We start from the raw sequence: 22,652 nt of genomic DNA on the forward strand, positions 1-22,652 counted from the left end.
GCATATAATTAGTGGATTTGGATAGAAAACACTCTAAAGTTTCTAAAACTGTTTGAATGGTGTCTGTGAGTATAACAGAACTCATATGGCAGGCAAAAACCTGAGAAGATTCCATGCAGGAAGTGGCCTGTCTGACAATTTGTACTCCTTCTGTTGCATCTCTATCGAAATTACAGCATCTGTGCTGTTACGTGACACTTTCTAAGACTTCCATTGGCTCTCTAAAGCGTTCAGAAAGCGGAATGACGTGTCTCCTGTCTCTGGGCAAAGTACAGCAGCAGAGTTTGTAAGTGGTCTGCCTGGGGACAGTGAGACTGAGATGCGCGTTCACGAGACTTCTCAATTTTTTTCTTTCACTCTTTGAATGAATACAACGTTGTCCGGTTGGAATATTATTGTTATTTTACGAGAAAAATAGCATAAAAATTTATTTTAAACAGCGTTTGACATGCTTCTAAGTACGGTAATAGAATATTTTGAATTTTTTTGTCACGAAATGCGCTCGCGCATTACCCTTCGGATAGTGACCAGAACGCACGAACAAAACGGAGGTATTTGGATATAACTATGGATTATTTGGAACCAAAACAACATTTGTAGAAGTAGAAGTCCTGGGAGTGCATTCTGACAAAGAACAGCAAAGGTAATCCAATTTTTCTTATAGTAATTTGGCCGGCAGGGATATCCTTGTCTCATCGCGCACTAGCAACTCCTGTAGCGGGCCGGGCGCAGTACACGCTGACCAGGTCGCCAGGTGTATGGTGTTTCCTCCGACACATTGGTGACACATTGGTGGCTTCCGGGTTGGATGTGCATTGTTTCAAGAAGCAGTGCGGCTTGGTTGGGTTGTGTTTCGGAGGACGCATGGCTGTCGACCTTCGCCTCTCCCGAGTCCATACGGGAGTTGCAGCGATGAGACAAGACTGTAACTACTACCAATTGGATACCACGAAATTGGGGAGAAAAAAGGGGTACAATTATTTTTTTAAAGAAAGACTTGGAAGCAGATGGAGAGATGAGCGGATGAACTTTCCAACAGAAAGACGGACGATTCCAACAGAGATCACGACGACACACTAAGCGTAAATATATATATTGATTTCAATTATTCCAGAATGAGTGAGCGTGCAAAGGATTAGCATTTCAATTAATATAATTATCAAATGTGTAGTGACTCTTTTGTCTTTCGCGCCCTTCTCAGTCCACCAAGCCATCATATCGGCTTAGGGAACCTCCCCTATCATTTCTTTGTAACCATATCTACTGTTTGTTTGTTTATGCATTTCTGTGATTATATAGTTAGTTAGTAAATAAATGATTAAGACAATTGATGTATGGATGATTCATAGTGAAGGCTGGGTTCGTGCAGATAACCAACAATTTACGACGTTTGGAATGAGACTAACGTGAGGTAAAGACGAATTCATTAATTAGAAGACTAATTGATCAGATATTAAAATAACTGAAGAGTTATATTAGGAAAATTATAACTTTGTAATCTGAAGATTTTCCTTGGTGCCCCAACTTCCTAGTTAATTACATTTACATGATTAGTTTAATCACGTCATAATAATAACAGAGAATTGATTTGATAAAATAACAGTCTTCAATTTAATGATGCCAAATAGTTTTTTTCCCATCATAAATCTACACATACTACCCCATAATGACAAAGCAAAAACAAGTTGATTTCTTTGCAAACCCCCCCCCCCTGAAATATCACATTTACATTCAGACCCTTTACTCAGTACTTTGTTGAAGCACCTGTGGCAGCGATTACAGCCTCAAATCTTCTTTGCTATGAAGCTACAAGCTTGGCACACATGTATTTGGGGAGTTTCTCTAATTCTTCTCTGCAGATCCTCTCAAGCTCTGCCAGGTTCGATGAGGAGCGCTGCACAGCTATTTTCAGGCCTCTCCAGAGATGTTCGATCGGGTTCAAGTCCGGGCTCTGGCTGGGCCGCCACTCAACGACATTCAGAGACTTGTCCCGAAGCCAATCCTGCGCTGTCTTGGCTGTGTGCTTAGGGTCATTGTCCTGTATGAAGGTGAACCTTCACCCCACTCTGAGGTACTGAGTGCTCTGGAGCAGGTTTTCATGAAGGATCTCCGTACTTTGCTCCATTCATCTTTGCCTCGATCCTGACTAGTCTCCCAGTCCCTGCCACTGAAAAACATCCCCAAGAGCATGATGCTGCCAACACCATGCTTCATCATAGGGATGGTGCCAGGTTTCCTCCAGATGTGATGCTTGGCATTCAGGCCAAAGAATTCAATATTGGTTTCATCAGACCAGATAATCTGGGTTTCTCATGGTCTGAGAATCCTTAAGGTGTATTTTGGCAAACTTCAAGCGGGCTGTCATGTGCCTATTCCTGAGGAATGGCTTCCATCTGGCCACTCTACCATAAAGGCCTGCTTGGTGGAGTGCTGCAGAGATGGTTGTCCTTCTGGAAGGTTCTCCCATCTCCACAGAGGAACTCTGGAGCTTTGTCAGAGTGACCATCAGATTCTTGGTGACCTCCCTGACCAAGGCCCCTCTCCCCCGATTGCTCAGTTTGGCCGAGTGGCCAGCTCCAGGATGAGTCTTGGTGGTTCCAAACTTCTTCCATTTCAGAATGATGGAGGCCACTGTGTTCTTAAGGACCTTCATTGCTGCAGAAATGTTTTGGTACTCTTCCCCATTTCTGTTGCAGTAGTTTATGTGTCGGGGGGCTAGGGTCAGTCTGTTATATCTGGAGTATTTCTCCTGTCTTATCCGGTGTCCTGTGTGAATTTAAGTATGCTCTCTCTAATTCTCTCTCTTTCTCTCATGACCTGAGCCCTAGGACCATGCCTCAGGACTACCTGGCCTGATAACTCCTTGCTGTCCCCAGTCCATCTGGCCGTGCTGCTGCTCCAGTTTCAACTGTTCTGCCTGCGGCTATGGAACCCTGACCTGTTCACCAGACGTGCTACCTGTCCCAGACCTGCTGTTTCAACTCTCTAGAGACAGCAGGAGCAGTAGAGATACTCTGAATGATCGGCTATGAAAAGCCAACTGACATTTACTCCTGAGGTGCTGACCTGTTCCACCCTCGACAAGCATTGTGATTATTATTATTATTTGACCCTGCTGGTCATCTATGAACATTTGAACATCTTGGCCATGTTCTGTTATAATCTCCACCCGGCACAGCCAGAAGAGGAGTGCCACCCCTCATAGCCTGGTTCCTCTCTAGGGAGTTTTTCCTAGCCACCGTGCTTCTACACCTGCATTGCTTGTTTGGGGGTTTTAGGCTGGGTTTCTGTACAGCACTTTGTGACATCAGCTGATGTAAGAAGGGCTTTATAAATAAAATTGATTGATTGACTGATTGATTCTGTGCCTCGACACAATCCTGTCTCGGAGCTCAGTGCACAATTCCTTCGACCCCAAGGCTTGGTTTTTGCTCTGACATGCACTGTCAACTGTGGGACCTTATATAGACAGGTATATGCCTTTCCAAATCATGTCCAATCAATTGAATTTACCACAGGTGGACTCCAATGAAGTTGTAGAAACATCTCAAGGTTGATCAATGGAAACAGGATTCACCTGAGCTCAATTATGAGTGTCATAGCAAAGGGTCTGAATACTTATGTAAATAAGGTATCTGTTTTTTTTGCAAACATTTATTAAAACCTGTTTTTGTTTTGTTATCATGGGGTATCAATTGTAGAATAAGGCTGTAATGTAAGAAAATGTGGAAAAAGTCAAGGGGTCTGAATACTTTCGAATGCCTTGTAAATGCACACACGTGCTTTGTTAAATGCCAGTGGCAGGTCATTGGTAAAAATAGAAAAGAGTAGAGGGCCTAGAAAGCTGCCCTGCAGTACACCAAACTTTACATATTTGACATTAGAGAAGCTCCCATTAAAGAAAACCCTTTGAGTTATATTAGATAGCTCTGAATCTACGATTTGGCAGAGATTGAAAAGCCATAACACATACGTTCTTTTCAACAAAAGGTTATGGTCAATAATATCAGACTGCACTGAAATCTAACAATACAGCTCCCACAATCTTCTTATTATCAACTTCTTTCAACCAATCATCAGTCATTTGTGTCAGTGCAGTACATATTGAGTGCCCTTCTCTATAAGCGTGCTGAAAGTCTGTTGTTCATTTGTTTACAGAGAAATAGCATTGTCTTTGGTCAAACACAATTCTTTCCAACAGTTTGGTGACACAGGGGTTTGTTTGTTGCAGTGACCTACCTGAATAACGCTACCTCGCTCTCCCTGAATGGTTGGCATTCCTCCCTGGTCAGCATGCTGAGGTAGGCACCTTTCATATACGCATATGTTGCCTGGAGGGAAATGTGCATGTGTTACTACTGTAACTCTGTAAGCATCAACATAGATTTGTCCCTCTAAAGACTAAGTGGAATACATTAAAAGCTGTTAAACAAACAAATCTATATTCTGTTAAGACTGTCGCATTTACCAGCGAAATAATGCAACCATTACTGTACTGAAACAGATGTCCTTCATACTGCACTATATTGAACTGATATGCACAAATACAATTATTCCAGAATGTCCCACCTTGGACCATGCATTCTCTTTGCTGAGCAGATCAGCGTAGAAGTAGGCCATCTTCCAATGCCTCTTGTATGTGAAACACCACATCAGCTCCCAGTAGCACATGTGATGAAACTGATTCCACTGCTGCTGAGCTTCACAGCACTCCTCAAAGCGCATTATAGCCTGTTACACACACACACACACACACACACACACACACACACACACACACACACACACACACACACACACACACACACACACACACACACACACACACACACACACACACACACACACACACACACACACACACACACACACACGAATACATGTGACAGCTGGCCAGATTTGGAGTCTACACACAAAATAATGTTGGTAGTAGTCAGAATCATTGATCCCACACTCACAGCATCCAGGTTTCCTTTGATAACCTCAATTCGACCAGCGAAGAACAAGAAGATGGATCCCTAAAAACAACACACTATGAACTGTTTTGATGGGACAGAGTGTGTGTACAGGCCTACGCACTAAATACTTCAGAGTAGTTTCACAAAATCAATACAACTGGAATATGATTTAACTTTACACTGAGTATACCAAACATTAGGAACATTGTTGATGCACACAGGAAACTGTTGAGCGTGAAAAACCGAGCAGTGTTGCAGTTCCTGACACAAACCAGTGTACCTGGCACATACCACCATACCCCATTCAAAGGGACTTACATATTTTGTCTTGCCCATTCACCCTCTGAATGGCACAATCCGTCTCAAGGCTTAAAAATCTTTAACCTGCCTCCTCCCCTTCACCTACACTAATTGAAGTGGATTTAACAAGTGACATCAATAAGGGATCATAGCTTTTGCCTGTATTCACCTAGTCAGTCTATATCATGGAAAGAGCAGGTGTTCTTAATATTTTGTATACTCAGTGTACATGCTACAATGTCCTCACTGACCTTAGGATACCGTTTGAGATATGGCTGAAGGAGTTTCTCTGCATCCTCCACATCTGCTTCCCCAGTGCCTGCAAGCCGCAAGGAGAAAAATACAATGTTATTTCATGTTAGTTTAAGACATTTGTGCAAGATATGACCAGGGTTTTCCTTTCCCGTAGAGGTGACCACCAACCAGAATGTGGCTAGGCTACAGTATAGAGCTTGTTTTGGCAGTTGAAAAGGTCAGTGTGGTAACATTTGATGTGTGGTAACATCAGTCTTTCTCTCACCCAGGATGAAGCTCATGAAGGTGTGGTAGCAGAGCAGCAGCATATTACACAGGAAGGACCTGAACGTCTGCCCTGCTGCGCCCTCCGTCAGCTGCAGCAAGCCAAACTCCTGCAGACACACACAACACAGGACACAGGGGGCTTAGTTTAGCCCAGCCCAGTCCAGCCTAGTCCAGCCCAGTCTAGTCCAGCATCTCACACATCATCTCAGGGCCACCTGCCTAACAGTAGGAGATCTACCTTATTTCCAGAGAAACCCACAAACTCCAGCAACCTGAGGGTACGAGTGGGCAGCATGGAGATCATCTGTACACGACCCAAGAACACAGGAGTGGAAGAGTGAGAAGATGAGCCAGACACAATTACATATTGTACCAATCAGGACCATGCTTTGAGTTACACAGAGTGGCTATAGCCATAACACCCCAAAACGTCCTTCTATACAGTCTACCAGCCCAGCAAACTAGACCACAAACAATGTTGACATGAAGCATTTTCCTCACCAGGTTGAAGGCTCCCACTCCAAGCTTGACTCCGCCTTCAAAATGCCCATGATTGTCACCATGGACGTAGCTTGAGGACTGGAGGACCGTATGAAGCTCTCTGAAATACAGATGTACATTCTTTACTATAGTTTGAGTTGAGACATAAGCGGAATGCACTATAAGGGCCATGCACTACATCAAGAGTACTTACTTATATGTCTGGTAGCTATTCCTCACTTTAATTCCTCCCTTGATGAAACTGACCATGTTTTCATCCTACAAAAACAGGGGGAAAGAAAACGTTTAAGGATACAAAGAACAATATCATAAATGCACAATCAACTTTTAAATCTGTATCAGTGCTTCAGCAAGATAAAGAGTGTGTGGGTGTGTGTAGCTGATGTTGTGGTAGCAGTGGATTACCTGAAGGAAGGTGAGTGCTGCCCTCTGCAGGAGACATTCTGCATAGCACACTTCAGCATGGAGTTCCTCTGAGGTGAAAATGACAGCACAATTATCTTCTGACATACTGAAACCACTACATCAGCAGGAGGCTGCACAATAAACCCACAGACAAGAAACACATTTTAAACTGTATTCTCAACTACTGAACAACTAGTGAACAACCATAATGGCTTGAAGTAATGGAGTAATACATTAAAATCACTCAAAAACAGAGTATATTCTCCTGTATCACAGCAGCTGTGTTTTATTTACTTAGGAATACACAGCTATAAAAAACATTGTTCAATTTACACTAGCAAAATGAGTGATAAGATAAGAGGCCTGTGATAAAATAATATGTCTATGTCTAAGTGGAATGTACTGAAGTAAGTATGTTTTAACTATACTAACCTTCTGTGGAGTTTCTGTTGCTAAAGGTTGACTTCTTGCGGAACCTGTTAGAGAATACACTTCATTACACACCAAATCCAACATGCCACATTACAGTGTTTGATGAGACATATATAGCTGTGTTTGTTCACAACAACTCAACACCAGTCTGTGAATGTGCGAGCTAAGAATCTGGGAATTCAACACATTCCTGTGCGTGGATATTGAAAAACGGTGACATGTAGTAACCACATTCAGACAGACATTGACAAGACAGTATTTCTAACTAAAATCAGGTTTCATAATTAGATGAATAATATGGATTAAGGGAGATACACACATATAATGAGTGGTTTACTGTGATCCATGGGAAAACATTAAAGCTCCTGTAAAAGTTGTATTTGCATAGATATCTACATTTCATGCAAGTCAGTGTGGCCCAGCCACATTCCATGGCTTATGTTGATAAAATGTAGAGCGTCTCCCAGATTAACACAGGGTCCTGGTCCTTATAGCCAGGCAGATGGCTGTGTCATGGGGTTCCCATTCCCCCAGGGTCTCAGAAGGTGTGGCAGGCCCAGTCCGGGAGTTAGTGTGTATGTTCCAGCCTTTGGAAAGGTGCATCCGTACAGGACATTTCACACACTGACTCCAGAGCTCACTGTTACAGGCCACTCAAAACTCCCCCAGCCAGCGAGATCTGATAGAACCTGGGTGATATCTGCTTTGTGATTATGTCACAGAACATGGAGCTCACCAGCCACCACAGACCAGGATGGACATCTCCCAAAATAGCCAGAGGCTCTCCCTAGTGGAATGGCCAGGTTTATCAAGAGCCAAATGGATTTCCTCTGTATGTTGTTGTTCAAAATACGAGAGTTAAATGAGACTTACTTGGTTAAAAACAGGTGTTACACAATTCAAAAAGTGGTTTCACTTGATCGGATGACGTAGTTCCTCTTTTCATGATTGAATAGATCTGATAAGGGAGCCTTACCACTGAGTCAAAACTTTAGTTTTTGAATTTATTAAATAAAAATAACTTTAAAAATCTATATATTTTATGTGGACCCATTTTTTAATGCCTCTTTTCGGCTGTATTGCTCTCTTTTTGAGAGTATGGGTTCCTTATACGAACATCAAATGTTTTATTTGTACATGGATTTTGTTCTAGTAGAAATATACTGCTCAAAAAAATAAAGGGAACACTTAAACAACACATCCTAGATCCGAATGAAAGAAATAATCTTATTAAATACTTTTTTCTTTACATAGTTGAATGTGCTGACAACAAAATCACACAAAAATAATCAATGGAAATCCAATTTATCAACCCATGGAGGTCTGGATTTGGAGTCACACTCAAAATTAAAGTGGAAAACCACACTACAGGCTGATCCAACTTTGATGTAATGTCCTTAAAACAAGTCAAAATGAGGCTCAGTAGTGTGTGTGGCCTCCACGTGCCTGTATGACCTCCCTACAACGCCTGGGCATGCTCCTGATGAGGTGGCGGATGGTCTCCCGAGGGATCTCCTCCCAGACCTGGACTAAAGCATCCGCCAACTCCTGGACAGTCTGTGGTGCAATGTGGCGTTGGTGGATGGAGCGAGACATGATGTCCCAGATGTGCTCAATTGGATTCAGGTCTGGGGAACGGGCGAGCCAGTCCATAGCATCAATGCCTTCCTCTTGCAGGAACTGCTGACACACTCCAGCCACATGAGGTCTAGCATTGTCTTGCATTAGGAGGAACCCAGGGCCAACCGCACCAGCATATGGTCTCACAAGGGGTCTGAGGATCTCATCTCGGTACCTAATGGCAGTCAGGCTACCTCTGGCGAGCACATGGAGGGCTGTGCGGCCCCCCAAAGAAATGCTACCCCACACCATGACTGACCCACCGCCAAACCGGTCATGCTGGAGGATGTTGCAGGCAGCAGAACGTTCTCCACGGCTCTGTCACATCTGTCACGTGCTCAGGGTGAACCTGCTTTCATCTGTGAAGAGCACAGGGCGCCAGTGGCGAATTTGCCAATCTTGGTGTTCTCTGGCAAATGCCAAACGTCCTGCACGGTGTTGGGCTGTAAGCACAATCCCCACCTATGGGCGTCGGGCCCTCATATCACCCTCATGGAGTCTGTTTCTGACCGTTTGAGCAGACACATGCACATTTGTGGCCTGCTGGAGGTCATTTTGCAGGGCTCTGGCAGTGCTTCTCCTGCTCCTCCTTGCACAAAGGCGGAGGTAGCGGTCCTGCTGCTGGGTTGTTGCCCTCCTACGGCCTCCTCCACGTCTCCTGATGTACTGGCCTGTCTCCTGGTAGCGCCTCCATGCTCTGGACACTACGCTGACAGACACAGCAAACCTTCTTGCCACAGCTCGCATTGATGTGCCATCCTGGATGAGCTGCACTACCTGAGCCACTTGTGTGGGTTGTAGACTCCATCTCATGCTACCACTAGAGTGAAAGCACCGCCAGCATTCAAAAGTGACCAAAACATCAGCCAGGAAACATAGGAACTGAGAAGTGGTCTGTGGTCCCCACCTGCAGAACCACTCCTTTATTGGGGGTGTCTTGCTAATTGCCTATAATTTCCACCTGTTGTCTATTCCATTTGCACAACAGCATGTGAAATTTATTGTCAATCAGTGTTGCTTCCTAAGTGGACAGTTTGATTTCACAGAAGTGTGATTGACTTGGAGTTACATTGTGTTGTTTAAGTGTTCCCTTTATTTTTTTGAGCAGTGTACATCTAGAATATTTTCTAGTATTTGTACTGTATTTCTATCTGATATTATGACATCTAGTGGCCCTTTTGGGTACTTTAGATTACCACAGGTGTCTGTAATTACCACTGGCTCACTGTGTGGCCTCATCTGTCCCACTATTGTTTGTGGAGACATGCTCTGATGAAGGTAGACTGACTTAAGCTCATCCACAATTAAAGAAATGTGCATCTAACTGGAAGGGTGCAGAGACATTTTCCTGCTCTTTGAACGTGGATCCTTTACAAATGAGCCTTACCGCTGACACACTGCCTGAGCCTCCTTCATGGTGTTACCAGCTGCCAGGATGTTCTCCGGGTCAAAGGTCATCATGGCCTGCATCTCCAGTATGGTGGCGTATGTGAGTGCATGGTACATGCTGTCTTTGGTTCTAGGAAGGGGGGAAAAAGACAGCATAGAAATATTCAGCTCTATTTTTAGCAGCTATTGTTGCCTTCTCAAAATGCAATCAGATGACTCAAAAAAAATATTCCTTTGCACGTCTTGAAAAGAGGAGGAGCACAAGTATAGTGCCTTCAGAAAGTATTCACACCCCTTGACTTTTTCCACATTTTGTTGTGTTACAGCCTGATTTTATCACTGGCATACACACAATACCCCATAATGTAAAAGTAGAATTATGTTTGTTGAATATTTTACAAATTAATGAAAAATGAAAAGCTGAAAAGGTATTCAACCCCTTTGATATGGAAAGCCTAAATAAGTTCAGAAGTAAAAATGTGCTTAATGAGTTACACCTTTTTCAGTCTTTCAGTTTTTGTTATTCTTTTGTTTGTTGTGTAGTAAATATTTCAGTTTTTATTTTCGTTTTTTAATGTTTTTTCCTGTGAAGCGCATTGCGTCCAAAACATGCTATATAAATACAGCTTGATTTGATTTGATAAAAAGTTGCATTGACTCACTCTGTGTGAAATAATAGTGTTTAACATGATTTTTGAATGACTACCTCATCTCTGTATCCCACACATAAGGTCCCTCAGTCAAGCAGTGAATTTCAAACACAGATCCAACCACAAAGACAAGGGAGGTTTTCCAATGCCTCACAAAGAAGGGCACCTATTGTTAGATGAGTAAAAATAAAAAAGCAGACATTGAATATCCCTTTGTGATTGCCAACAAGGGTTTTGCCACCAAGTACTAAGTCATGTTTTGCAGAGGGGTCAAATACTTATTTCCCTCATTAAAATGCTAATCATTTTATAACATTTTTGAGATGCGTTTTTCTGGATATTTTTGTTGTTATTCTGTCTCTCACTGTTCAAATAAACCTACTATTAAAATTATTAAAATTATATAAAAATTATAGACTGATCATTTCTTTGTAAGTGGGCAAACGTACAAAATCAGCAGGGGATCAAATACTTTTTTCCCTCACTGTAGCAGTCATCATCATGAATCAAGTCGACAATCTACTGGCAAATCCTTTTCAATCCTTGTCATATGAAGAGAAATAATAAAGAGAAATTATAGATAAAACGTATCAGTGGTCATCAGCCATTGGACACAAACATTACACAACAAGTTGGAAATCGCAAATTCAACAATGAGTGGTTTGTAAGGAATCAGTGGCTAACTGCAAGCATTACAAAGCAACCACTAGCCTGCTATTCAGTGGAGTGGCTTTGTTCCCACTATAAATCCAGAGAATGCCAGACTTTGATGACAAAGTTTGATGACAAAATTAGTCCACAAAGGACCGCCACACCACCTTCACAAGGTGAGTCCAAAAATGTATTGTATGCTGCTGCATAAACGGTGTAATATGCCAGGGAGATATGTGTACTGTAGCTAAGAAAGTAATACTAAGTCTATGTTGTGTAGTAAGCTGTTAGCAGCCCATGTGCCTCACCCTAATTATTTGGTCTATTTTCACCAACGCAGTTTTGTAAAAACATCGTTCGTGGCCGGTGTGTGCTTGTTTGCAAACTTTTTTGTTCAACTTTGACAGTGCTCCTGATAGGAGTGATGGTGCTTATCTTGCACGTTCAAATTCAGCACACACAACATGCTATAATAGAATTGTGTTATTTGACGTGTCAAATTAAAAGCTTATTTAACGCGTCAAATAGAGCCAAACGGTGTTCAATGTGTCTCACCCTAATAATTTGGTCTATTTTCACCTCTTAATTTCACCTACTTTTCTGACTTGGTGGAGCACATGTAGCCAATAACCTGTTTTAGAGAAATGTAATCACTGAATATTTTAAGAGCTTTCATTGTCTTTTTATATGACCCATTTATTTATCCTATGGTTCTGACTTGTTGTACAGGGAGTACACTGTAAGAACGGCCCATGTTCTGAATTCTGTCACTGTACAAAAGTGCTGAACAAATAGTTATATTGACTACGTCCGTCGTCGCTCGCACATTGTCTTAATCGAAATTACGGATTGCCTCTTATCTGCTTGTTGTCCCCTCATGCTATAGTTTGCACATCTCAATTGTCAGTAGAAACCACATTTGTTTAATTGTTTAAGCAAGTCAGCCATATCAGCTATGATTTTTTAAAAGGTGTAGCAGTGGTAAGGTCTTGGGACTGCTGTTGGGACTCTGCTGTTGGGACAGCTTTATGTAGGCCCTAACAGTTTGTGGGTATCGTTTGTCACCGTTATAGTGCAATATATGTTTCTTTGCTGGCATGTTCCCACATTTTCTTTCCCCCCACCAAGATGTATATGCTAAAATCGCCACTGGTTAGGCCTATTGATTAGCGATTGTCAAGGATACACAAAAAAAATGTTTTTAGTTAAGATTATTTGTTTACATAAGCTGTTTATTCGATTGTAGGGTTTGAATAGCATGAGAAGACACCAACATAAGGTTCAAAATCTATTCTAGCTCTTAATGGGGCAGTAGCCTACATTGTGTGTAATATTTTCAATTACAGTATTATTTAATTCGCAGTTATTCTTCAGATATTTATTGTTACCAATAATATTTACATGTTGATAGTATCTTCTGATTACAATTATTATTTCTCATGTTTTAACTAAATGCAATCTATTAGCTTCAAAAATATAAGTACGTATATCTAGCTGTCCGATAACACATTCTGATGGAATAGCTTGTCTGCATTTGTAAAAACCCAGAGTGCATTGAGAGAACGTAGGAAAAAGATCTTGGTTCCAATTCTAAACATAGCAATGTGAATGCAAAGAGGACGGACCACAAAATAGGTGAAGTGAACAGGCAAAAGAGTTGAGTCCTCATTCAAAGCCAAGGGCAGTGTGAATACAAAGAGAACAGGGTTATTTTGCTATTTTTTTTACCCAAGAGTTCACTTTAAAGAGGACTGAGATCGGTTGTTTTAAAGAGAACTATATGTGAAAATACCCTAAGTTATAATATGTTCCCTTGGAAACAGGCCCAAGTTAAGTCCCTGAATGTGACACTGCAGGTCTGACAATGCACACCCAAGAGTGCTGGTCTGACTGGTTCCCAGAAAGTTCCACCACAGTCAAAGTAGCTATGAGACAATGCTGGTGAGACAGAAATCTCTTAACTGGAATGTTGCATGTCTGCATGCCTGACATTTGACTGCCATTGACCACAAAACAACTCATGGGACTACTGAGAGGACTTCTGTACAAAAAGAAGCAGCACTTACAAAATGATTAGTCTATTAGCCACAAGACGAGTAGTGTCGTCCTGGGTACCTTACCTATCAAAAATAAAGTTTCACTTTTTGTGTGACTCACTTTCACTATGTGTAAATATACACTTTATCATCAAATGTATGTCACATCAAAAACCATACACATATTATTTAAAAGGAAGACATAAATCAAGAGATATTTAGTCATGAGAAAGTGCAGAATGGTAAAAACAGCCCATGAATTGGGATGTTTGTGCCTGCTGCCTGGCTTCTGTTGTTGACTGTTGTGGAGATAGACAAGGGCCCACCATGAAGCATGGAGGAGGAGGTGTGATGGTGCTTTGCTGGTGACACTGTCAGTGATTTATTTAGAATTCAAGACACACTTAACCAGCATGGCTACCACAGCATTCTACAGTGATACGCCATCCCATCTGGTTTGCGCTTAGTGGAACTATCATTTGTTTTTCAACAGGACAATGACCCAACACGCCTCTAGGCTGTGTAAGGTCTATTTGACCAAGGAGGAGAGTGATGGAATGCTGCATCAGATGATCTGGCCTCCATAATCACCTGACCTCAACCCAATTGAGATGATTTCAGATGAGTTGGACTGCAGAGTGAAGGAAAAGCAGCCAACAAGTGCCTAGCATATGTGGGAACTTCGTCAAGGCTGTTGGAAAAGCATTCCAGGTGAATCTGGTTGAGAGAATGCCAAGACTGTGCAAAGCTGTCATCAAGGCAAAGGGTGGCTACTTTGAATAATCTCATATATATTTTATATGTAGTAACCAAAACACTTTTTTGGTTACTACATGATTCCATATGTGTTATTTTGTAGTTTTGATGTCTTCACTATTAAAAAAAAAGAAAAAGCCTTGAATGAGCAGGTGTGTCAAAACTTTTGACTGGTACTGTTTATGAATAAACATTTTGAAAGTTGTTCCAAGGTAAATTAACAAAGTTACCATAGATTGCCATACATTACCTGTCATTTACCAAAATTACAGAAGAATCTTGGACAGCCAATGAGACGGAGTCTGGCTAGGCGATTACGCTACACCCTTTGTCTGAACATGTGTGTTCCATCTCTACATATTTCTCAGTATAGATGGACAGCCCCTACCTCACCTTTCACGATGTATACACTATCAACAGTTCCATGCCTAGTGTACAACACTCACATATAGTGTGGTGGTTAATTTCTTTACTATCAAATGAGGAGAGACAAACGTATCACACAAGTCAGAGTTATACGTCAACTAAATCTTTATTCAATTAATAAGGGAGCAGGGCAATACAACACACAAAGTGAATCGATTGAGTGTTCTACAATAATGATGGCTGGTCGACGAATCACCCTCAGATGATTCGTTGAGAGCCTCGAGACAAAGGTACAAAGGTCTTCTATAGCCAAGATTCCCCCTTCAGTCTACATGACAAACAATAGATGTATGGAATGGGTCACAAGGTTAAAATTTGTTTGAAAGAAACTTATAATTCACAGCCGACAGTATCTGATGTAAAAACTTCTCATTGTGAACAAACCAGGGTCTGGCCCCGAGCCATCTCTTCCTGGTACCTTCCAGTCAGGCACACATACACTAATCATGCTATGAAATGTGGTCTTGTTAGGTTTATCACCAATCCATTGTAAATCCACTGTCAGTGTTAAATCTCCCAGAGGCCCACTTTCAGTTCACACAGACACATTAGAGGTTATATGAACCCTTTATTCTGTTGCATAAAACAACAATTTGATGCAATAACAGTACTATAACATAATCTTGAAATTTCTCTCACAATAGTTGTCAGGAATGAGGTGGGACTGGCAAGTCCTTGATTGGGATAGGACAATTACGTAAGGCCCGCTGCTGTTCCTGCCCAGTCTGCATGATTGTACAGGTAAATAGTAGCTTCAGAGAGCAGAAGGCCATGCATGATTTTACTGTCTAATCAGAAAAGCTAAAACTGTGATATTAAAAGCATGAGGTTGGCTGTTTTGATGTCATTGCACTGCCTTTTTCCTCTTGCAAGCCTTTGTCTGTGTTGCTATGTACATAAAGTAGGTCATGAACATCTGGCTGTTTGATGAAATGTACAGTACCAGTCAAAAGTTTGAGATTCTTCAAGGTAGCCACCCTTTGCCTTGATGACAGCTTTGCACAATCTTGGCATTCTCTCAACCAGCTTCATGAGGTAGTCACCTGGAATGCATTTCAATTAACAGGTGTGCCTTGTTAAAAGTTAATTTGTGGAATTGATTTCCTTAATGCATTTCAGCCAATCAGTTGTTGTGACAAGGTAGGGGTGGTATTCAGAAGATGGCCCTATTTAGTAAAAGACCAAGTCAATATTATGGCAAGAACAGCTCAAATAAGCAAAGAGAAATGACAGTCCATCATTACTTTAAGACATGAAGGTCAGTCAGTCCAGAAAATGTTAAGAATTTTGAACATTTATTCAAGTACAGTCACCCCAAAAAATGTGTATGTGTGTCCAAACTTTTGACTGGTGCTGTATAGTTAATCAAATAATCAAATCAAATTTTATTGGTCACATACACATGTTTAGCAGATGTTATTGCGAGTGTAGTGAAATGCTTGTGCTTCTAGTTCCGACAGTGCAATAATATCTAACAATTCCACAACAACTACCTAATACACACAAATCTAAGTAAAGGGATGGAATAAGAATATATACATATAAATATATGGATGAGCGATGACCGAGCGGCAGTCTGATGGCCTTGAGATGGAAGCTGGTTTTCAGTCTTTCAGTCCCAGATTTGATGCACCTGTACTGACCTCGCCTTCTGGATGGTAGCGGGGTGAACAGGCAGAGCTCGGGTGGTTGTTGTCCTTGATGATCTTTTGGCCTTCCTGTGACATTGTGTGCTGTAGGTGTCCCGGAGGGCTGGTAGTTTGCTCCCGGTGATGCGTTGGGCAGACCGCACCACCCTCTGGAGAGCCTTGTGGTTGTGGGCGGTGCAGTTGCCGTTGAGACTCTGGGCCTCAAGCTTAATGATGAGCTTGGAGGGTACTATGGTGTTGAATGCTGAGCTGTAGTCAATGAACAGCATTCTTACATAGGTATGCCTCTTGTCCAGATAGGATAGGGAAGTGTGCAGTGTGGACCTATTGGGGCGGTATGCAAATTGAAGTGGGTCTAGGGTGGCAGGTAAGGTGGAGGTGATATGATCCTTGACCAGTCTCTCAAAGCACTTCATGATGACAGAAATGAGTGCTACGGGGCGATAGTAATTTAGTTCAGTTACCTTTGCCTTCTTGGGTACAGAACAATGGTGGCCATCTTGAAGCACGTGGGGACAGCAGACGAGGATAGGGAGAGATTGAATATGTCCGTAAACACACCAGCCAGTTGGTCTGCACATGCTCTGAGGACGTGGCTAGGGATGCCGTCTGGGCCGGCAGCCTTGCGAGGGTTAACACGTTTAAATGTCTTACGTCGACCACAGTCCTTGGTAGCGGGCCGCGTTGGGGGCACTGTATTATCCTCAAAGTGGGCAAAGAAGGTATTTAGTTTGTCTGGAAGCAAGACGGTGTCCGTGACGTGGCTGTTTTTCTTTTTATAGTCTGTGATTGCCTGTAGACCCTGCCACATTCGTCTCGTGTCTGAGCCGTTGAATTGCGACTCCACTTTGTCCCTATAACGACATTTTGCTTGTTTGACTGCCTTGCGGAGGGAATAACTACATTGTTTGTATTCGGCCATATTCCCAGTCATCTTTCCATGGTGTAATGCGGTGGTTTGCGCTTTCAGTTTTGCGCGAATGGTTTCTGGTTAGGGTAGGTTTAAATAGTTACAGTGGGTACATCATCTCCAATGCACTTCCTTATGAACTCACTCAACAAATCAGCGTATAAATCAATATTATTCTCGATATTAGGCTGCACGGAACATTTCCCAGTCCGCGTCATCAAAACAATCTTGAAGCGTGGATTCCGATTGGTCAGACCAGCGTTGAATAGTTCTAGTCACGGGTACATCCTGTTTGAGTTTCTGCCCATAGGACGGGAGGAGCAAAAAGGAGTCGTGGTCGATTTGCTGAAGGGAAGGCCTTGTATGCATCACAGAAGTTAGAGTAGCCGTGATCCAGTGTATTGCCCGCACGAGTGCAACAATCAATATGCTGATAGAATTTAGGTAGCCTTGTTCTCAAATTTGCTTTGTTAAAATCCCCAGCTACAATAAATAAATGCAGTCTCAGGATATATGGTTTCCAGTTTGCAAAGAGTCCAGTGAAGTTCCTTGAGGGCCGTCGTGGTATCGGCTTGAGGGGGGATATTCACGGCTGTGACAATAACCGACGAGAATTTTCGTGGGATATAATTGTTAGAATAATTTGTATGTGTTAGAATAATGACTAAATTGTTCCACTCTGAAATTGTAGGATAGGGGGAAATGTTTGAGAATCATGGGAAGATAAAATCAGGATGTGGGTAGATTTGGTAGTATGGTAATACTTGGATGTTATATTCTTTAGTAGGGATGTAAACAGAGTAAAGTTGTATAGTAGGTAATAGGAAATCATTAGGGGGTTTCAACCCAAGAGGGTCTCAATGGGGGAGGGAAGGTGAAAGCCTTGAAGAATGTGGCAAGTTTTATGGTTCTTTGTGGTGAGTGGAAAAGTACTGGTTGTTGGAGAAGGGAGTGGTCTAAAGATAAGAATGTGTTTGTATTATAAAAGGACTGTCTTGATTTTTGACTTTAGAACGTTCTCTGAATAAACTGTACAGACGTTTTGCAGAAAGCTGAGTCCTTGCCTAATTATTCTTAACCCAGTGTCTTACAAACCTTGGGGATTAGTCAAGGCTTATTGATTGTTAATTAGTATCATTGGGATTCGAAAATTCCTTGAACAATTGGTCCTTCGAGCCGGATCCTCAATACCTGTTGACTGTCATTCCAGGGGACACTGAAAACCGTGCACGGGCGTATGAAACATCCGTAATAACAAAGACCTGCCCTCTAATATTGAGGGTTCATTTCAGGCCGGTGGCGAACTGGAACACGACAGTAAACGGTGACGAGATCTAACCAAAATTACAACTCAGCTGCAAGGAAAAGGTCAGTAATCTTTATTCATTAGTTTGGGGGTTAAGTTACAAAACTCGCTTAAAAAAATTGACTTTGCATTTGTCAAAATAGAGTGGGAAAAGGCTTGATTCTTAAACCAAACGGGATTGAATGGTATCTGGTATACCGTCCATATAATCTAATGTAGAGAAAGTATAAGACAAAAGTATCTATGTTAGTGTTGGCGGCACTGAGTCACAGATCTAAGTAACAAATTTCGAAGTAAGTATCTAACAGTAAGACCTAAAAGTAAAACTGGTTGCAGTAAGACCTAAAAGTAAAAGTGGTTGAAGTACAGTATCTAACAGTAAGACCTAAAAGTAAAAGTGGTTGAAGTACAGTATCTAACAGTAAGACCTAAAAGTAAAACTAGTTGCAGTAAGACCTAAAAGTAAAACTGGTTGCAGTAAGACCTAAAAGTAAAACTGGTTGAAGTACAGTATCTAACAGTAAGACCTAAAAGTAAAACTGGTTGTAGTAAGACCTAAAAGTAAAAATGGTTGCAGTAAGACCTAAAAGTAAAACTGGTTGAAGTACAGTATCTAATAGTAAGACCTAACAGTAAAACTGGTTGAAGTGCAGTAGCCGGAAAACGTAATATAAATGGCGAAATAAAGTAAATTAAGTTACGGTAGTCTAGGACTAATGGGAGTAAGTATGATAACAGTAGAGCACACACATAGATTGTGAGAATTGGAGTTAATATTGAGACCTAAACGATAACTGGTCAATAACATATTAGGCGGAAAATGTAATATAGAAGGCAAAAAATAAAAAAAATTATAAGAAAGTAGGTCAGGGACATAATTTGTATGAATACAGATCACCTATCGAAATACGTTTCAGAGGGATAGTCTAGATCAAAGGGAGGCACACAAATAGGTCTGACTATCCCGAGAGGGAGGGATTAATGGTTAATTATTTGAGTAGGTCGGAAAGGTGAGACCTAATATTCTATCAAAAGTCATAAAAATAATTATTCTGAATTCCAAGAAGGGTAACAACGGGAAGTGTTAACTAATAATGGGTTGTAAACCTCAAAAGAGGTCCCGGAAAGAACAGGAAGGACAGAAAGAAAGCAAGCGGAACAGAATGAGAGAAAGGGAGTCAAGTAGGAATAGGGAGAGAGAGAAAAATACTCAGGAAGAAACAATGAAAGATAGATTGAGAACAAGGAAAAGAGAGAGAGTACGAGATAAAGACGTAGCCTGGGAGAGGAAAGAAGAGCCAGTACCAAGGGAATCTAACCTTAAAAAGCGATTAGCACCGTATAATAGGCCAGGGCTGAGGGAGGTTCAATCAGAGTGGGAGGAGGTCAGTGTCCTCTCATAGAACTCCCAAATCCTAGGGCAGGTGAAGATAATCAACCAGAAACAATGCAAGTGTATAGAGCTTGGAATCAGAGAGATGTAGTAAGTGCCTTAGAGGGAATAGTACACCCAAAGACAGAAATAGAGGGGTTCAGAAGGGACATGGAAGGATTGACCGAAAGTTTTAAACTAAATACCGGGGAGCTGGAACGAGCAGTTAGACAGATAGTGGGAAAAGATTGGGCAGCCGTGAAGGGAGACTGGACCCCAGGACAGGGGGACAGAGTTGTTCTGCAGTGGATTGCAGAGGGAAATTATCAGGATAAACTCAATCAGCTATGCAACAATCTTAGGGATTATTATCACAAGTATGCTGATTTTAAAAAAATTCAGAGGACACAGACAGTGAGGTGTTGAATTGGCCACCATCGACCTCAGGTTGAGTTAATTTTATTTTACAGGGACAGTGCACATTAATCACAGTAGTGTGTGTCTAATGGCAGGGTAGTCCTAACAAACACTTTGAGAGCCTGTTTGAAGACAGACTGAAGGGGTTTTAAGGTTGTAAAGCAAGCTTGGGCTAAACTAGTCAAGGAGTAGGTTAACCTGTTTGGGATAGGGGGCAGTATTTTCACGGCCGGATAAAAAACGTACCCGATTTAATCTGGTTACTACTCCTGCCCAGAAACTAGAATATGCATATAATTAGTAGATTTGGATAGAACACACTCAATAGTTTCTAAAACTGTTTGAATGGTGTCTGTGAGTATAACAGAACTCATATGGCAGGCCAAAACCTGAGAAGATTCTATATGGGAAGTGCCCTCTCTGACCATTTCTTGGCCTTCTGTAGCCTCTTTATCGAAAATACAGGATCTCTGCTGTAACGTGACATTTTCTAAGGCTCTCAGAAGGCGCCAGAACATGGAATGATAACTCTGCAGTCCCTGGGCGAAAAACAGTAGGGGTATTGGAAAGTGGTCGTTCTGAGAACAATGACACTGGTGCGCGCGTGCATATGACGACTCCATTTTCTATTTTCAGTGTTTGAACGGATACAACGTCTCCCGGTTGGAATATTATCGCTTTTTTATGAGAAAAATCGCATAAAAATTGATTTTAAACAGCGTTTGACATGCTTCGAAGTACGGTAATGGAATATTTTGACATTTTTTGTCACGATAAGCGCCGGCGCGTCACCCTTCGGATAGTGTCTTGAACGCAAGAACAAAACGCAGCTATTTGGACATAACTATGGATTATTTGGAACCAAAACAACATTGGGTGTTGAAGTAGAAGTCCTGGGAGTGCATTCTGACGAAGAACAGCAAAGGTAATCCAATTTCTCTTATAGTAAATCTGAGTTTGGTGAGTGCCAAACTAGGTGGGTGTCAAAATAGCTAGCCATGATGGCCGGGCTATCTACTCAGAATATTGCAAAATGTGCTTTCACCGAAAAGCTATTTTAAAATCGGACACCGCGATTGCATAAAGGAGTTCTGTATCTATAATTCTTAAAATAATTGATATGTTTTTTGTGAACGTTTATCGTGAGTAATTTAGTAAATTCACCGGAAGTGTTCGGTGGGTATGCTAGTTCTGAACAAAACATGCTAATGTAAAAAGCTGTTTTTTTATATAAATATGAACTTGATTGAACAAAACATGCATGTATTGTATAACATAATGTCCTAGGGTTGTCATCTGATGAAGATCATCAAAGGTTAGTGCTGCATTTAGCTGTGGTTTTGGTTTTTGTGACTTATATGCTAGCTTGAAAAATGGGTGTCTGATTATTTCTGGCTGGGTACTCTCCTGACATAATCTAATGTTTTGCTTTCGTTGTAAAGCCTTTTTGAAATCGGACAATGTGGTTAGATAAAGGAGAGTCTTGTCTTTAAAATGGTGTAAAATAGTCATATGTTTGAAAAATTTAAGTTATAGCATTTGAGGTATTTGTAATTTGCGCCACGCTATACCATTGGATATTGGTGAGGCGTTCCGCTAGCGGAACATCTAGATGTAAGAGGTTTAAACCACAGACACCCACACAGCAATATTTGAAAGAGGAAGTAAACATAGACAAAACCCTACTAAAAGTTAGTCAGTCTAGACCACCAGTAAAGGAGATTTCTAAATGGAAAAAGTTAGGAGCTGTCTATACTGAGGGAATTTGGTATAAGGATAAGTTGCCCATACTACCTAAGTCATTGTTTAGATATGCAGCAATATTGATGCATGGGCAAAGCCATGGATCAACAGGGGGGATGATGGAAAGAATTAGGTAACATTGATGGAAAGAATTAGGTAACATTTCGTAGCATAAGTGATAACAAATTACTTACAAAATTGTTTTTGTTCAAGGTGTGTTAGATGTGCATAGAATAATCATCAAGGTAGAGGATGAGCACCACTGGGAGAATACCCCTCAGGTAGAATATCCATTCCAACAATTAGAAATGGACTTCACTGATATATGTTATAACCTATTCCGGAGTGAGGGAAAGAAGGGTGTTTAGCAATAATAGATAAGAATAGTAAATGGGTAGAAGCGTTCCCAACTTACTTGGTGGACATGATTATGGTAGCTAAAGTATTAGGACAAGAGATTATCCCTAGATTTGGTTTACTAGGATCTATTTCTTTAAGCAATGGATTATATTTCAGCTAATCAGGTAGACCAGATAGAAATAGCAGATAGAGAGACCAGAACAGGTAGACATAGAAGTTGAAGATATACTAGCAGAACACATGAGAAGA

The 22,652-nt window shown here is 41.4% G+C and overlaps 1 protein-coding gene across 3 annotated transcripts in view; it reads right to left on the bottom strand.

The window, feature by feature from the left end:
• The window catches only part of LOC106613900 (tetratricopeptide repeat protein 39A-like), a 43,384-nt gene that overhangs the window by 4,173 nt on the left and 16,559 nt on the right, over positions 1–22,652 (bottom strand). For all 3 annotated transcript variants that reach the window (XM_014216645.2, XM_014216644.2, XM_014216646.2), the window contains 11 exons: positions 10,126–10,257; positions 7,119–7,162; positions 6,687–6,754; positions 6,475–6,539; positions 6,282–6,381; positions 6,019–6,084; positions 5,779–5,887; positions 5,510–5,577; positions 4,959–5,018; positions 4,570–4,731; positions 4,240–4,331 (listed from right to left, as the gene is read on the bottom strand). In XM_014216645.2, the coding sequence (XP_014072120.1) occupies positions 4,240–4,331; positions 4,570–4,731; positions 4,959–5,018; positions 5,510–5,577; positions 5,779–5,887; positions 6,019–6,084; positions 6,282–6,381; positions 6,475–6,539; positions 6,687–6,754; positions 7,119–7,162; positions 10,126–10,257 (966 nt within the window). The remainder of the gene's footprint in view (positions 1–4,239; positions 4,332–4,569; positions 4,732–4,958; positions 5,019–5,509; positions 5,578–5,778; positions 5,888–6,018; positions 6,085–6,281; positions 6,382–6,474; positions 6,540–6,686; positions 6,755–7,118; positions 7,163–10,125; positions 10,258–22,652) is intronic.

Source organism: Salmo salar, chromosome ssa10 (genome assembly GCF_905237065.1).
Source record: "Salmo salar chromosome ssa10, Ssal_v3.1, whole genome shotgun sequence".
In the NCBI taxonomy this organism is placed as follows: Eukaryota; Metazoa; Chordata; class Actinopteri; order Salmoniformes; family Salmonidae; genus Salmo; species Salmo salar.